Genomic DNA, 17,801 nt, shown 5'->3' on the forward strand with positions numbered 1-17,801 from the left:
TCGAATGTTCACTGGACATAATGGAATGTTGAGTCGATGATTGTGCAGTTGAGGAGAAGAGCTTTGCATGCCTTTTTTCTTTTAAATGTAATAAGGAAAAAATGGTCATTATGTAGGTCTAATTTAATGCCAAAGAAGGACCAACTTTCACAAATTTATTCAAGTCCTTATCCGCGAATCAAATCCCGATGGGTTTTTTTTTTGTCAATTTTCTTTGGTTCATGACTTCATGATATATTAAATGATAAAAATGAAAATTTAGTGCTAAACTATTTTTTAATGACCATTGGGTAACCTATACTATAAAAGGGTGCAAAATAAATCACCAACTATAAAAAATGTAGCATTAACACCGTCCATTAACTTTTAACAAATGACTATTTAATTAAAATTGTAGGGCTCATGTTCATTTAATTTTTCTCTCCCCTTCTCATTCTCTCTCTCATTTTTAGGTGCAAGCTCGAAATCCTCAAGGAGCTCGAGGCAATTCTCATACACTAATTGTTTGAGTGAATTCAAGACGTGAGAGATCTCGATGAAGGAGTAGAGAGCTCTGCTCAGGTGCTCAAGGCCATGTTAAAGGAAATGTGGATAGGCTCTTACTTTGTTGCTATTATGGAACTTGGGAACTCAAGTCTCAAGTTCACATACATGTTGGGGTAGTGGGTTCTACTATAGGTTCAAGAAATTGCCTCTATAAGCTTGGCCCAGATAGCCACCCCACTTTGGCTGGAACCACATGCACAGTTGCTAAGGACAATCCCAACAGAGACAATGGAGCTGATAGTTAATAGGAGGGCAACAGTTGCAAGGAAGGGCTTCTTCTTGTTGGAAAGGGAGGTGGAAGATAATAAAGAGGTCAGGTGAGCAAGGATGAGAGTGTTGGAGTGCCTGGAGGAGCTACCCAAGTCAGAGGAGCGTGCCATTTTGCCATCCAACGTTCAATTTGAGTGGTTCAAATGTCTACATAAAACTCTTCGAGCCCTCTAGCTAATGACATTGGTCTTACACTTAAATAATTATTCATTAAAAAGATGAACACCTGAACTTAAAATGGTTAGTTTTTACCTCAAAATACTTTCAAAGGTGTCCACAACACACTACCAAATGTCATTAGCTTCGAAATCACTTTAACAACCTCAAATGGTCTACACACAATATAACAAGCCAATTATATGACACAAATAAGCATTCATACTCAAAATGACCATTAAATCCTCAATTCACAACAACATAAAGGGGTGAATAAAACTTAACACGCATATCGATTGGTCATTTTAATGCACAAATCATTTCAAATATACCATTTGTAATTGTATCTTGGCCAAGCACACTCATTTAATCATAATAACATCAATCTTAGGCTAAGATATTCACATATTTTTATACAGGTAATAACAAAACAATGTCGTGTTCCTAAGTTAGCATTAGATTATAGTATATTCGTTACAAACCTAAAAAGAAAAAAGAGAAGAGCTATACAACAATGCTCTTCACTCTTCAGTCACCATTTCCTTTCCCTTACACCTACGGAGCCCTCGCTTGTAAAATATACCTATAGGGTGAGATAAACATATTAGTAATAGAATAATTCACTACTATTAATTAACATACATAACCATATAGGAATAAAGCTATTAAGTATTAAAACACACTTTTAACATATTCCAACATAACATTTTCTATAGTAAATGTATATTGTCACTTTAGCATTTTTAACAATTCATTTCTATAAACACAAGTCATTTATCACTAACATAATCATTCTACCATTCAAGCCTTCATATCACCCTGACTGAAACCATAAGCTCTTAGACCAAGTGTACATTCACAATGGTTCGAGCTTACCTTTAGTAGTAGGATCATCTGGTCAAAGGTGTTTTATCCCACTTTCGGATTATGATCTCCCCTTGTCGCACACGAATCAGGGTATCGTTACTCTAACACCACATCATTGATACTAAGGAGCGTCATTCTCTAACGTCATATCTAATACCGTGCCTCACTAGATATTAAGGAGATACATGTCATATGAACTTTCACTACTCTTTCCTATGAGTGAACTCCCACCCCTTAACAGGATCATACTTATTCTTGCTATACATTTCACACACTTATAAAAAATCACTATCTTTTTCACAATTGGACTCATAAATCTTTATCATTTCAAAAGTAGTTTTTAATGCACAAGGAAAATCATCTTTCGCAACATGCCAAACTTTCGAAACATATGTAAACAAATGTACTTATATACTCACAAACAGTTAACCAATATAATCAATTAGTGTAAATTATTCCACTACCTTAACCCTTTATCACAAAAGGGTTACTATGATTTAATATTAGCTCCACACGTTCTATATGCACGATAAAGCTCAAGTAACACTCAATCTACACAATCAAGTGACAATTGTTAGTGACCAGTCAGGATAAACTCTGAATTCTCTAGGTTTTAAGTACCCATAGCACTTAAATTCCTTATCTAACAATATCAACCATTTCAAAACATTCTAACCATCTTATTAACCATTTCAACATACCAAAATCATCATCCAATTCCTCACATTGTTTTAAAATCTTTAAATTATGTTTAGGGTTCGTCCAAACCCTCAACAAAAATTTTAAATCACCATAAAACTAATAAACTTAGGGTTAGAAGCTTGATCTAACTCTCTAAGACCTTAAATAAGCCAATGGGTTCAGTCTAAACCTAGCAACAATCGAAACTAAGCCCCACAATATTTATTAAGTCAAAAATGTTGCATAAAGAAGGAGGAAATGGAATGTGAAACTTACTCAATCATGATTTAAACTCTAAATGCATCCAAAGTGGTCTAAAGATCGTGCCTTAGTAAACACCGATCGTTTCCTGTCACCTCCTTGCAATTTCCCTTAACACACTTTTAATTTTGAGCCTGTTTTTGCAAACTGATAGGTACCGATTTTGCACGTGTGCCGTAGCGCATTGACACGTTCACCATGGCGCATGGCACAAAGAGTTCCATGAAAATTTAAACCTTCCTCCATGCCATGGCCCATTTGAACTTCGATTTAACCTTAGAATAAGGCTATCCAAAGATCCAAAAACTATATTAGTACCTCATAAATGTCATTAATCCATAATTCATTTAATTTGACTAAAATACCCTTATAAATACTAATAATTCCCAATTGAAAGCTTAGGATATTACATTGTGACCATATAGGAGTTGCATTGAGAATGCCTTGCATGCGTAAGAGATCCTAACCCTATTATCCATGGTTGTATGTGTGTGATTGTGATAAGAAGGAAAGATAAATCGGGTCGTTCATGAACACATGAGAGAGAGAGAGAGGAGTTACAAAAGTGAGAGAGACATGCATTTTGAAAATAAGGGGGGGAGAGAGAAATTAAATGAATGTAGGCCGAAATTAAATGAATGTAAGCCTTACAATTTTAATTAATGGTCATTTGTTAAAAGTTAACGGAAGATGTCAAGTGCTCTATTTTTTATGGTTCATAATTTATTTTACATTATCTTATAATAAAAATTACCTAATAATATTTAAAAAATAATTTATGATTAAATTTACACATTTTTCTTATATTGAAATAGTATTATCTTTGAGCAAATTGACCAGTCATCCCATCTCGGCGCGTGAGGCTCATCGCCGACAATAACATCTGGTACATTTCGCTAAAAAATAAATCCCATTGGCCAAACGACTGTACTCGCGCTCGAGACTCGCGTTTTCCGAACGAGACATTCTTCCATTTGTCTTCATTATGTGAATCGTATTTCTTATTTAGTCGTTTTTCGTTTTTTTTTTTAATAAAATAGGTCATTTTCGATTCCGATAACGAAATAGTAGAAACAGTGAACTGCTTCTTGATTCTTCTTCTCAACAGTGCTGGGTTTGAACTTTGAAGGTTCACCAAATCCTCCTGAAGGCGTTCTGGTCTGGTGTTCTACTTCTTTCAAAGTTCATATTTTTTTGAACTTGAGATGGGTTTGTGGGAAGCTTTCCTCAACTGGTTACGGAGGTAAAAGTTGCTCCTTTTGCTACGATAAAGTGCGGCAAAACCATGCTAAGTTTGGATTCTGAGTTCATCCTTTGTTCTTTCTTATGAGCCCAGAATTTTCACTGCTTGACCCTGTGATAGCATCCTTCTTTCTTTCTTTCTTTGTTTTTTGTTTTTAGGCTTTTCTCGAATGATCCTCTGCTTAGTGCTTTTTCTCCCTCTTGGTTTTGGATGCTAAGATACTGCTGAAATCCATGGGGTACGAGAATAAGGAACTTTTGATACTTGCAACCCAAAACTAGGGGAATATAATGTGGTTATTGCTGCTACTTTGTTCTAAATCGTCTTCTTGGCTATTATTTGAAAAGAATTTGATAATATCTGTTATGGATTCTAACTTCAAAATTAAGATTAATCTAGGATAAATTTCTCCCAGAGTGTAAGTCCAAGTAGGATGGCTACAATCCTGGAAATGCAAAATAGAAGAAAGACAGAACAGTCAAGCATTCCATCGACGCATTGGAGAGGCATGGAGACTCTCCCAACGAAATTCAAGTATTCCACCCCCACCATCTGTTTTATGATGGTTCTTCTTATTTCGTATTCTAATGGGTCTCCTAACATATTTCTCCCAATCCTTCGATGCTTCTTTCATATCCCTTATAATTTCTATCATGTTCTCCACTTGTCTTTGACATTTCTCCATCTACCAAATATTATGTACAATTCTGCGTGAGGGAGCCCCATTTTTTTTAAATTTATTCTGTTGTATGGTGTCCTCATGATCTTAGTGATGTAACATTTGGAATCGGGGTCTCACGATATCCATACTATTTTTTGTAAACTGAAAAGAATGCTAGTTATTGCAATTACAAATTATGATTGTTGTTTATCACAGAAAATGCAGGAAATCCCATTAAAAAAAAAAACCATTATGGACCATAAACACACTCATTGCCATCGCAAAACCCACCACAACATCAATATCTCCACAACAGCAGTAGTTTCGGATTATGGAATGGAGGTACACTAGACTAGCAGCGGACTAAGAAAGGGTCAAGTCTTTGACCTTCTTATGTTTGTGAGGGTTAGTTTGAACAGATGCAAAGCTGATTTGGAGATTGCATGTTGTTTGTTGTTCCCTTCAATAATTTAGTGAATTGGAAAACTGAGCTGCAATTTATCCTTCAATATATTGTGCAAGTGTTAGTTGTTTTTACTCCAGTTGCCATTTTTTCCCAGTACACACAATTACTTGCACAATGATTGCTGGGACATACTTGATTTGTATTTCTTAGTTGTTTTATCTAAATTGAAATGTTTGCTGTAAATTATCTACTACAGTACATGCTAGAGAGTAAAAGTGGCCTTTAAAAGTGGATCTTAGAAATATTCATATTTACTTTCTTTTTCCATATGGTAGTCTCTTTTTCAAGCAAGAAATGGAGCTATCTTTGATTGGCCTTCAGAATGCTGGAAAAACATCGCTTGTTAATGCTATTGCGGTATGTGAATGTAATCATGCTTACTGGACCAGTAATTTTCTATACTATAGTACCTTGTTACTAAGATGCTGATGCTGAATTTGTGTTTTATCCTGATACAGACTGGTGGATATAGTGAGGATATGATCCCCACGGTATGTCACCTTTCTTTGACTATAATCCAATGCTTATATGTATATAACTTCACTACTGGCCGAATCACTTGCTTCTTGCACATGGCTAATTTGCTTCCCTGTGATGTACTTGGTAATTTTTGTTTATTTATAGGTAGGATTTAATATGAGAAAGGTAACTAAAGGCAATGTGACGATAAAGTTATGGGATCTTGGAGGGCAACCAAGGTTTCGCAGCATGTGGGAGAGATACTGCCGTGCTGTATCAGTTATTGTGTATGTCCTATAAATCACATTGGAACACATAACTATGGCATCAATTGCTAACAATTTTGTCTTTTCTTATTTAATGAACAGCTTCAAATACATTGCATAAGATTTTCTTTAAACTCATTAGGTTCAATGTTTTCTATTGTATATTATACTATTTTGGTCTAGAGAGAATGAACAATTTCAGATTTGACTCAAGATCAAATTAATGCTTCAATATTATTTGTTTAGGCAATTGGTTTTGAGATTGTTTCTTTATCAATAAATCATAAATGTATATTTTCTATCTCAGAAATATTTCTGGGCATATTCATTTCAACATGCTAAAGGATCCATCTTATGAAGCACCCAATTGAAAACCTTGTTCTTTGACCGAGAGATTTATTACATTCTTAGTACATGATGTTGATTCGTCCACCTTTATGTTTACAGTTGAGATGTAGGGAAAGCTGATGCTAGTTGGTTATTTACAGTTCATTTACTTTTGATCTCATTTCAATATGACATTCTTTGTTTGCTCCTTTCACTCTTAAAGACTTCTGTTGCTTTTCATATGCATTCAGACTTCAAACATATCTTGCTGAATGATACGGACTATAAATAAGACACGGGTAAAAGTTGCATTTCTTGAAATCTTTCAGCCAATCTGTTACACTTGATTTTCTGCAAAAAATAGACATTGGTTTTGTTTCATGTATCATTTGCTTATTCAAGACCTACTTTATTTTTCACATGAAATGTAAAATAGCATTTCAGTTAAGATATCAATTTCTTGTTATTATATCAATCCGGAAAACAACTAGTCATAAACATTATACTTTGTTTTTCTTATTCTTGTTATAGTGCAATTTCATTTTAATTTCTTGTGTGGAAAATTATATTAATCGCTCATCAACATTTTATGTTGCAGTTATGTTGTTGATGCAGCTGATCATGAAAATTTACCTGTCTCTAAAGGTGAACTTCATGACTTGTTGAGCAAGCCTTCTCTAAATGGTATTCCAGTGCTGGTAGTGGGTAACAAGATTGACAAACCAGAAGCTTTGTCTCAGCAAGATTTGACCGAACAAATGTAAGTCTTGTACTCTCAGGTTTAGATATTTTATGATGAATTGCAAACCGTTCAGTACATGTCAAAAAGCTCTCTGAATCATTGCATTGCACCGAAGTAGAGATCATGAGAAAAATCATTTCTTCTTTAAAGGTTCAGCTCTTAAAATATTCTCTATATTTAAGTTTCTTGGTACATTGAGGAAAGCATTTGAGGAGTGCATTACACTCTGAAAGTAATAAATACAACAACAACAAATAAAGACTTATCGGACTAAATGTGGTCTACTACATGGACCACACAATGCAATTGTGCTAGGTGGAGTTGGTCTAGGACAAAGCATAATGGCATCATGCGATCCATGTAGCTGACCTCACTTAGTGGAATGAGGTTTTTGTTGTCATTGCTGTTGTATTACATTCTGGGGAAAAATAGTTTTCCCAAGAGTTTTGTCTGCTTTTTGTAGTTTTTTTAAAATATTAATGTTGCTGAAAATGTATAGGGGCCTAAAATCTCTTGCCAACAGAGAAGTTTGTTGCTTCATGGTCTCTTGCAAAAATTCCACCAACATTGACACAGTTGTTGATTGGCTCGTGAAGTATTCAAAATCTAAGAACTGAGGCTTGAGTTCTGAGCATGAATCTATTGTCTGAAGTAAGTGCTATTGGTGTGGCAATTCTCTTTCATTTTTTTTGACAGGGCTTTTATTAAACTGAGCATTGTTTGGCTTGGCTGATGTTCATACCTATACCTTGTTTAAACTATATAATAATCATAATAATGTATGTAAATTGCTAATAATGCATGTAAATTACATGTGAATTTCATTAAAAAAGAATAATGTATGTAAATTGCTAATGCTATATGTGTAATGGATTTGAGTAAATAACAGTTTGGTTTGTGTATGTTTTGGAAGATTAGTTTTTAAGTTCACTAGGAATCCTCCAATTCCTAACATTCCACGAAGATGGAGGATCAGAAGAAACTCTCACAAGCAGTAAATATACAAATGAAGCACTTGATATATAGAGAGACGAGCAATAAATGAGAAGTGCATGCAAATCACGTTTAGAGCACTTAGACAATGTTTTTCTAAACTTCCAAGACTTAAATAAGGCTCATTTTGATGGATTTCTTGATGTAGCCGATAGAAATAATTCCAACTTGGTTTACTTTAGAATTAGCCATTGAACTATTGTATATAATGTTTTCGAGTTTCTGTTAAGGTTTTAATTGACTATTATATAGGTAGAAGTCAACTGTTGTAGGGATGCGAGTCAACTATTACCATTCCATAGGTGATTCTCATTTAATTCTAGGTAATAGTTAAATGGTGTCTTTATAGAAGTCAACTGTGCTCTTCTGTAAAACCAAATTTCTAGGTGACCAGTTGATTACAATAAGTGTACTAGTCGATTGCTCACTAAACTGAGAGCACAAGGAGAAATAAAAAAGTGTATGAATCAGCTGGAACAAGGGTAGAGGCTGATTGCTATCAGTCCAAACTTAGAGTTTAAGATTTCCAATTGAATGGTACCCTTCTAATGCTTAAAAAACAAAGTTCTCGAATGAACAAATCACACTGTTATGAGTAGAGAAGTTGTTGCGTACCTCTAACTTGTACAAATACTGATAGAGACTTGGTAGTATGGAATACCAAGTCTCACAATGAGTAGTATGGGATGCTCAATGGGGTATATAAGTGGGTTGGCTCTCTCACTTCAACAATTAGCTTTTGGGGTAGGATTTCTGTCCTACTTAGGTACCCATCAATTGGTATCAGAGTCTCATTATTAGTAGTTCCGAAAAGGGCTACTTACAGAGGGTTCTGATCGGAAGGAGATCAAGTAAGTGCTGTGGAGTGCAACTGTTGGAATGTCAGCTTTCCATAGGGGCTAATTGATAGAAACTTGGTAGTATGGGATACCAAGTCCCACATTGAGTAGTATGGAATGCTCAATGGGGTATATAAGTGGGTTGGTTCTCCCATTTCAATAGCTGACTTTTGAGGTAGGGTTCCTCATCCTACTTAGGTACCCATTAAATACTTTGTAAAGCTTTGAGACATCTATTTATGAGATTTGTATTACGGTTGGTGTTGACTTTTTCCTTGTGAAGATTCTTGCATTGCAGTGAGTGATTAAAACAAGAATTGAGAATTATGAAAGGGGCATTCTGTGATTCGAACTCAGGACCTCTTGCACCCAAAGCAGAGAATCATACCACTAGACCAAATGCCCTAGTTGATATTTACAAGGATTATTGAAATCTCTTCTGCGTTGTTCAAAGAAACTTGGAAATGGGCTAAGATGCATTGCATTGACTAAAATTGCTTTCCTTGATAGCCAATTTTCCCATTCAATTGTGCCCAAGAATATCTCATTATTGCAACAACTTCCCAAAGCTAATATGTTTTCTAAGGAATAGATGTACTTACTTGTTTCTTTATGAAGCTGATTTGCTGATGCTTGAATGTTTTATGTGGGACAGATGCCTCTTTGCTGCTAGATTCTTTCAACTAATTGATCCCAGCTGGTTCTGTTTTTGTTAGGCAAAACAGAAATATCTACCTGAGACTTATGCTCTGGTGTCTTTTTAGGCATGGCACTGAAATACTTGAGTCAGTTATATCTAACTGATTATCACTTGTACAAAGTTCAATAGGGTGATGGTACTGCAATCTGCATTGGAATTCAGATGCTGCCTTTGATTCTCTCTCTCTTTAATGCTATCTTCCTTTTCTCAATTTGTCACCGCGTGAATACTTTAATAGTTGTAATAAATTAAGAGATTTCATGTTGTTATTGACAACATTTCAATCAAGGTGGGTGCTGACCTTTTCCTTGTAAATATTTTGGTTTTGGCACAAGGGATTATAAATAAAAATTGAAATGCACAAAAGGGGCATTCCGAGAATCAAACTCAACACCTCTTGCACCCAAAACAAGAATCATACCACTAGACTGCCCTAGTTGATATTTTGAAATGTTACGAAAAGATCTTCTCATTATTCCTCAGTGACTTGGAATAATTTTAGATTTCCTACATTGACTAAAACTGCATACCAGAACGTACATTTTTATTTCAATTGTTACCAAGCTTCATTGGTGCAACAAGGGAACAACTCCATCCTAAAGCTAATTTGATTGCTTGGGATGAGTGGCTTATTAGCAGATTGTGACTTTCTTAATGAAAACATGTGCTTCTCTTTTATCATTCTTCATTTTCCAAATCCTACATGTGAATTCTTTGTTTAGTCTTTTAAAAAAAAGCATAGATTTCCTTGACAGGGGCATTGCAACCTCTTGGACCCTAAGGGAGAATCATACCAGTAGACCAAATGCCCTAGTTGATATCTTAAAGTATTACAAGAAGCATTTCTGTATTGGCCCATGAAACTTGGGAATCCATCAGATACCTTTTATTTACCTAATCTGATTACCTGCGTGGACAATTTCTCTGCTCCTCTTCAATTGTACCTCAATCTTCTCTGGGTAATGACTCTTTCCCGAAGTTAATACAATTTTCTGGATAAGTGGTGCCTATTTATTTGCTGCTCTGTTCTGGAAAGCAATTCACATCAAGAGGTGTTCCTTACCAAGAACAGGCATATCCATTACTCTTCTTTCCATATTTTGCTTGTTAATATTTTATTAATTTAAGTTTAAAAAAAAAAAGACAAAAACACATTTCTTGAAAGGGGCCATTCTGAGAATTGAACTCAGGACCTCTCACACCCTAAGCGACAATCATACCACTGGACTAGATGCCCTAGTTGATATCTCCAAGGCTGACTCAGTTTCTCTAGTGTTGTATTAAACAGAAACAAAAGAATTTGTTTGTTGCCTCACATTGACTTAAGTTCCTTGTCTCTTAAATTATCTGCTGACGCTAAAATACTTAAGACGCCTACTGATTTGCTGCTACGTTCTTGTAACTTAACTCAGCAGGCTCTCAGTTTCTTAGACAAAATAAAGATGTGCAAAGGATCCAAGTTCCATGAGTGCTGATCCGCTGTCCATATTTAAAGCTGTGCAAGGTGTGCACAATTCTTCTGGGCAGTCTGGATCTGATTATTCAATGCAGATTTTATCATATTAATCTTCAAGGGTGGGCACTGAAATGCTTAAATCAGTTATATCTAATAGATTTGTCACTTCTCCAATGCTCAATATGGGGATAATTTTGCAGTCCAAATTGGTTAACAGATGCTGCCTCTGATGTTTGATTAATTCAGCTAAATGAACTGATAAGGTTCTTTCAAGCTAGCCTGTCTTGCCATTTTCTGGATCTTATGGCATGTGAATACTTTACTAGTTGTAATAAAGTAAGATTTGACACTGCAATTGTCTGTTAAGTTTGTACTAAAGTTGGTGTTGACCTTTGCCTTGTAAAGATTCTGCCTTTGCTACGAGGGGATTAAAAATAAAAATTGAAAATTACCAGTGGGGCATTCCGAGAATCGAACTCGGGACCTCTCGCACCCAAAGCGAGAATCATACCATTAGACCAAATGCCCTTGTTGATATCTTCAAGAATTACTAAAAGATCTTCATATTTCCCTCATACTTGGGGATTTTTCTCAATACCTTTTGTTGACCATAATTGCTTACCTGAAAAGGCATTTTTTGTTCTTCACTTGAGCTCATGAGTCTTTTGTGTAACAAGTCCTTCCTGAAGCTTATTTGGTTTCTGTGAAAGAGATGCTTATTTGCTGCTCTGTATTTAAAACCAATTTATCTCGGGAGGTTCTGAGCCTGACTTCCTTTGCCAAAAGAAAAGCTTCTCTGTCATCACTCTTTACTATTTAGTTCCTGCGTGTAAAATCATAAAAAGCTTGATTTTATGAAGGAGGAATGAGAATTGGACACTGTAACTTGTCTGTTTACAAGATTTTTATTACTAGACCAAATTCCTTGTTCATATCTCCAAGGATGACTTAGTTTCTCTAGTATTCCTTGAAACTTAGGAATTTTTTTGATACCTCACACTGACTAAAGTTGCTTATCTCCTCAATTATCTGCTGGAGCTTAAATGTTTGTGATGCTTGCCTATTTTCTACTAGATTGTTCAGATGTTTAAACTAATTTGGCTTCACAGGATGTGACTTTTTTAGACAAAACAATAACATTTATGGTGCGATATTTTATCTACCAATGCATCTTTTGGCGTGGCATTGAGATATTTAAGGAATTTGTATGCAATAGGTTTTTAGTTAGTTGTCCAGAGGTCAATAGGGGGATGGTTCTGCAATCCGTATTGGTATGTAGATGCTGCCCTGATGCTTTTTTTAATTTAGCTGAAAGATTTGACAAGGTCCTTTCTAGTTTCAAGCAAGCCTTACTCATTGTTTTTCAAGATCTTGCAGCATGTGAATACTTGGCCAGTTGTAATAAATTAGGAGAGATCTGAGACCGCAACTTGTCTGTTTATGATATTTGTGTTAAGGTTGTTGTTAACTTTTCATTGTAAACATTCTTGCTTGGTTGCAAGCAATTAAAAATAAAACTTGAGAATTACAAAAGGGGGCATTCCGAGAATCGAACTCGAGACCTCTCGCACCCAAAGCGAGAATCATACCACTAGACCAAATGCCCTGGTCAATATTTTGAAGGATTACTAAAAGGTCTTATCATATTCCATGATAACTAGGAATCGTTTAGGTTTCTTACATTGACTAGAACTGCATTCCAGAATGGACAATTTTATGCTTCAATTGTTATCAAGCTTCATTGGTGCAACAAACAAACCACTTCATTCTGAAGCTAATTTGTTTGCTTTTGATTAGTGGTTTATCAGCATATTTTGACTTTCTTAATGAAAGCACATGCTTCTCTTTTAGTATTCATTTTCCAAACCCTGCATTTGAATGGAGTCATTAACTAAAAGAAAAAACGAAAACAAAATTCCTTGAAAGGGGGCATTCGAATTGGACTCGGGACCTCTCACACCCTACGCGAGAATCATACCACTAGACCAAATGCCCTTGCTGTAACCGACTTAAGAGTTTTTCTAGACCAAATGCCCTTGCTGTAACCGACTTAAGAGTTTTCTAGACCAAATGCCCTTGCTGTAACTGACTTAAGAGTTTTTCTACACCAAATGCCCTAGCTGTAACTGACTTGAGAGTTTTTCCGGTGTTACATTAAACTTGGGAATTTGTTTAATGCCTCACATTGGCTAAAGTTGTTCGTCTCTTTAATTATTTGCTGATGCTAAAATGTTTGAGATGCTTACTTCAAACTAGCTTAGCTCAGGCAGTTCTGACTTTCTTAGACAAAATACAGATGCACAAAGGATCCAACTTCCATGAGTGCAGATCCTCCGTCCATATCTAAACATGTGCAAGGCATGCACTTGTCTTTTGGACATTGTGGATCTTTTTTTTTTTTTTTTTTGGCCAAGGACAGTATGGATCTGATTATACAATCCAGATCTTATTATTTTTGTCTTCAAGGCTATACTTAAATCAGTTATGTCTATATGGGGATGATTCTGCAGTCCTTATTGGTTTTCAGATGCTGCCCCTGATGCTTTTTATTTATTTATTTATTTAGGTAAATGAATTGATAAGGCTTTTTCAAGCTAGCTTGTCTCAGCCATTTTCCAGATCTTATAGCATGTGAATACGTTATTTGTTTAATAAAGTAAGAGATTTGATGCTGCAACTTGTCTGTTCTGTTAAGACTTGTATTAAGGCTGGTGTTGACCTTTTCCTTGTAAAGATTCTGGTTTTGCTACAGCAAATTTAAATAAAAAATTTAAAATTACAAAGGGGCATTATGAGAATTGAACTCTGGACTTCTCGCACCCACAGCGAGAATCATACCACTAGACCAAATGCCCTTCTTAATATCTTCATGTGTTACTAAAGATCTTGTGCAAAATTCCCCTTTCTCTCTCTTTTTAATCTGACTGTATTCTTTCATGAAATATGGGGATTTATTTAGATGCGTTGCATTCAGCAAAACTGCCTACCTGAGTAGGCAATTCTTCTGCTCTTCTATTGCGCCCAATAATCTCAGGTACAACAACTCCTTCCTGAAGCTAATACGTTTGCTGGGGAAGAGATACTTATATGCTGCTCTGCAATTTAAATTCAGCAGCTTCTGACTTTCTGCACTAAAAGACAAGCTGCTCCATTATCACTCTTCATATACTATTATGGGGAAGAGATACTTATTTGCTGTTCTGTTCATAAAATTAATTTAATTCAGCAGCTTCTGACTTTCAGTGCTAAAAAGCATGCTTCTCCATTATTACCCTTCATTTTCTGTGCCTTGAATGTGAGCTCTCTGTTAATAGGAGCCAAAGAAAAAGAAACATGGATTTCATAAATGGGGGCATTCCGAGAATCGAACTCGGGACCTCTCGCACCCGAAGCGAGAATCATACCACTAGACCAAATGCCCTTGTCAATATCTTCAAAAATAAAATGAGATAAAAATAATTTTGTGAATGCAGAATTACACTGTTGAGTTTTTGAGATGAGATGCGACCAAGAGATGGGATCCGATGGAATTCTGTTTAGATGCCTTCCATTGACCAAAACTTCTTGAGTAAGAATTTTCAATTATTTCTAAATTACTTGATGAAGCTAAAACGTTCTCTGGGAAAGAGAGTTTATTTGATGCTATGCTCTAAATTGAATTACTTTAGTTCAGCAGGTTGACTTTCTTAGTCAAAACACAAGGCTTCTTCATTATCAAATTTTCTGCTGAATGAAGCTGGGTATTGAATCTTGTTCTCTCTGATTTATTTATCCAATGTTCAATGCAAGGATGATTCTTCATTCATTGATATGCAGCCCTGATGCTTTTTAGTATTCAGCTTAGGGAAGTGACAATGCTCTTAACCTAGTAATTCATCATTTTCCAGATCTCAACATGTCAATACTTTATTATTAGTTCTAAATCTTCATTCCTAGATCTGATGCTTTTGGCATTGACCTTGAGGAAATGACAAGGCTCTTTCAAAGTAGTTGACCATTTGCCACATTTCAACACGTGAATTCTTTATTAGTTACAACTGTCAGTCTTTGTTTACCAGACCTAAAACCGCGTGAATCTTATTAGGTGTTTTCCTTTGTATTGGCTTTTCCCTTGTACTTAGTCTGGTTTCATTGCGAGTGAAAAATGCTAGTAAAACGCACAATACTAGAAAGGGGCATTCCGAGAATCGAACTCGGGACCTCTCGCACCCAAAGCGAGAATCATACCACTAGACCAAATGCCCGTTGTTATTGTGTTCCATAATATTTCATAATTTTCCTACTAAATATGGGTCTGTCTAATTATTTTTTCTTTTTAATTCAATTTTCATCATGTCTTTAAGCACATTTTGAAGCCTGCAGTATTTCGTTGGTTTATAAATTAATTGGTTTGCTCGGGAGTTAATTGTGCAAATTTATATTTTAAATGTCAATTACCTTACTTTATGTACGACTCAAATGGCTCATTTGGTACACTGGAAGTGAGGCTAGAGAAGTGGAAATGAAAGCTCATAAATTGTATGTTTGGTGCATGGGAACCCAGCTCTACAAAGATCTCATTTCCACCAAAATTGATGGAACTTGGTTCCGTCAAGACTCCCATGGAACTCGATTCCATCATACCTACTTCTCTCAATACCCTTCAAGCTCTCACCTTCTCTCCTCTTCCTCAATGAGACTAATGACCCACCTCCTTCCTTGATGGCTCCTATTGACAGCGGCAACGACGCTCCATTGAGTTTTAGAATGATCAGTGACCCATCACCACCACTGTCCCTTTGTTCTTCAACGTGGTGCAGCCGATTCTGGTGGTGATGTACGTATAAAAGAGAGAATTCCAGGTTCTTTGAAAATTCTTTCACTGTACTAAGCAGGGCAAAACTTTTTTTGTTCAATGTATCATTATTCAATCCTAAAATGAAGAATTTTTTAAACCTGCCCATAAAAACCAACAATGTTAAAAGAGAGTTTTGGGTATAGATATTTGTTCGGCTTAATGAAAAAGGTCCGACCTTAATGGGGCCATTAAAGTAGAAAGCCCATTGAGAATAAGTGAAACTTGATTAATTATTTGATGGATTAGTTAGTTTTCTTTGCCCTAGTTAAAAAAACTCATTGTGTGTTTCAAGCACTTGAATTGAGATTATTGACACGGGACGAGACTACCGGTCTTGTCTCATGAATATCCCCAAGTAAAAACTTGAGTTAAGCTGTAAAAAGAATAACAATCAGCTGTTGATAATAAATTGCCAAATGGAAAATTGACCATTAACATTTGTTTCTTTTAAAAGTTTAGATATTGTATTCAAATATTCAGATAATAATAAGACGAAGAAGATGATCAACTGCCCCATCTGTTCTATTAATTAATTCCATTCTACTGAAGAACACCACCTAGCCTGAATAGCTATTGGCAGCCGGCTCTTAATTTAAGCAAGACTTCTTAATTGTTAGGAACTAGTGACTCAAATTAGTTCATTAAAATATTACTAGCCAACACATTCTAATACACATTTCTTATACATTTCACCTCACCATAGAGACAAGCTTTGCAACTATCTTAGCTGAGAATCTGATATGAAGATATTCAATTCTAATCTTCTGTTGCTTGGAACTCGACTGTTTGGATTATTGCATCGCGTGCATTATAACGATGCTTAGAATTAAGAATATTCCTGAGAAAAATATATTTACATCTGTCTATCAATTATTCTGTTACATAATCATCAAAAAAACACTAAGATGTCAATCCTTTAGTTGGAGAGTCAATATTTCAAATCGTACTGTGCTCTTTCTTCCTGAGGAATACAAGGAAATGGAATTCCATCTTCATGAGCTGGCTTCCTTTTCTCGGCTACCAAGTAAATGTGGATAATTCAAATTTAAAAACCAAATATTATAGGAAAATCACTCTAATGTTCCATAGAAGTAATCTAGGTGTAAATAAGTCTCGTAAAATTACAAAATTATTCTAAAATCTTACTATTTATTAAAATTGTTGTTAATTATTACTACTTAAATATGAATTGAACAACTCAACTAACAATTATCTGACCATAATTGACAACATCAAAATAATAAATTAAAAACTTTTAAAGGATACGGAACTTTGCAATAATTTTGTTATTTCATGAAACTTTTTATATTTAAATTATTTGCACGGGATCTAAGAGTGATTTTCCCAGTATTATAATCAACCTGGACTCGTCACCATGAAGGAAGAAAATTGACAATAGTTAAGAGACAGGTAAACTTAAAAACAGATTTTTAATATTTAAGAAGTTGGGTTTGGCGCATCCATCCATGGCGTGAAAAAAAAGGTGGAAATTCATCTCATATAGGTACATGAAAACATAATGTCAAGTTTTTTGTTTTGTTTTGTTTTTGACGGAACATGATGTCAAGTTGTGACTAACAGATATGCAGACATGGAAGATATTCGGAGCCGCTTTGGCGTTGTGACTTGTGAGAAACGGTGGTCCAGCTTTGTTGTTTTCTAGGTGTCATGGTGGGGGGCCTCTTTCTTTACAAGCAGCCAGCGATGGCTTTGTATTGCATTGTAATGGTTCCACCGCTAATCTCTTTTTTGGGCCACTATGTACACTGTACTGCCCACTAATCGCCACTCCTAATTTGACCAACCAACAAAAGTGGTTCAATTACCAAAGATTTGTTCTATAATCCACAAAATTACAGGATCAAGGATTTTATTGATAAATAATCTAGAGATATTTCTGTAAAAGATCTGAGTATAAAAGTATGTCTGTATCCTATTGAGTCAACTCACCCAAACTTTCTTTTACCAAAAAACTCCAACTTTGACCACAATGACATGAAATTATCCGTCCCAGAAAACAATACATTAGCG

General features: G+C 35.4%; 1 protein-coding gene and 4 non-coding genes across 13 annotated transcripts; 1 reads left to right on the forward strand and 4 right to left on the reverse strand.

The window, feature by feature from the left end:
* The first annotated feature begins 3,767 nt into the window (after positions 1–3,767).
* LOC129292755 (ADP-ribosylation factor-like protein 8a) lies at positions 3,768–17,622 on the forward strand. Of its 9 annotated transcripts, none has more exons than XM_054930388.1 (8): positions 3,768–4,024; positions 4,440–4,558; positions 5,427–5,508; positions 5,610–5,642; positions 5,776–5,897; positions 6,802–6,963; positions 7,445–7,596; positions 13,893–14,351. In XM_054930388.1, the coding sequence occupies exons 2-7, from the start codon at positions 4,458–4,460 to the stop codon at positions 7,560–7,562; spliced, it is 618 nt and encodes a 205-aa protein (XP_054786363.1). In that variant the 5' UTR covers positions 3,768–4,024; positions 4,440–4,457; the 3' UTR covers positions 7,563–7,596; positions 13,893–14,351. The 9 variants fall into 9 exon arrangements, with proteins under 9 accessions (XP_054786363.1, XP_054786366.1, XP_054786362.1 ...); XM_054930391.1 differs by lacking the exon at positions 13,893–14,351 and adding an exon at positions 10,220–10,238; XM_054930387.1 differs by lacking the exon at positions 13,893–14,351 and adding an exon at positions 9,542–9,746.
* TRNAP-UGG (transfer RNA proline (anticodon UGG)) lies at positions 11,390–11,461 on the reverse strand. Its single transcript has one exon. It is a non-coding gene; the product is annotated as a tRNA-Pro (tRNA).
* On the reverse strand, positions 12,468–12,539 carry TRNAP-UGG (transfer RNA proline (anticodon UGG)). Its single transcript has one exon. It is a non-coding gene; the product is annotated as a tRNA-Pro (tRNA).
* TRNAP-CGG (transfer RNA proline (anticodon CGG)) lies at positions 14,283–14,354 on the reverse strand. Its single transcript has one exon. It is a non-coding gene; the product is annotated as a tRNA-Pro (tRNA).
* TRNAP-UGG (transfer RNA proline (anticodon UGG)) lies at positions 15,106–15,177 on the reverse strand. Its single transcript has one exon. It is a non-coding gene; the product is annotated as a tRNA-Pro (tRNA).
* Positions 17,623–17,801: the final 179 nt, after the last annotated feature.

The sequence above is a fragment of the Prosopis cineraria genome, unplaced genomic scaffold, assembly GCF_029017545.1.
Source record: "Prosopis cineraria cultivar Desert tree isolate PC_DT_omini unplaced genomic scaffold, ASM2901754v1 PC14, whole genome shotgun sequence".
Taxonomy (NCBI): Eukaryota; Viridiplantae; Streptophyta; class Magnoliopsida; order Fabales; family Fabaceae; genus Prosopis; species Prosopis cineraria.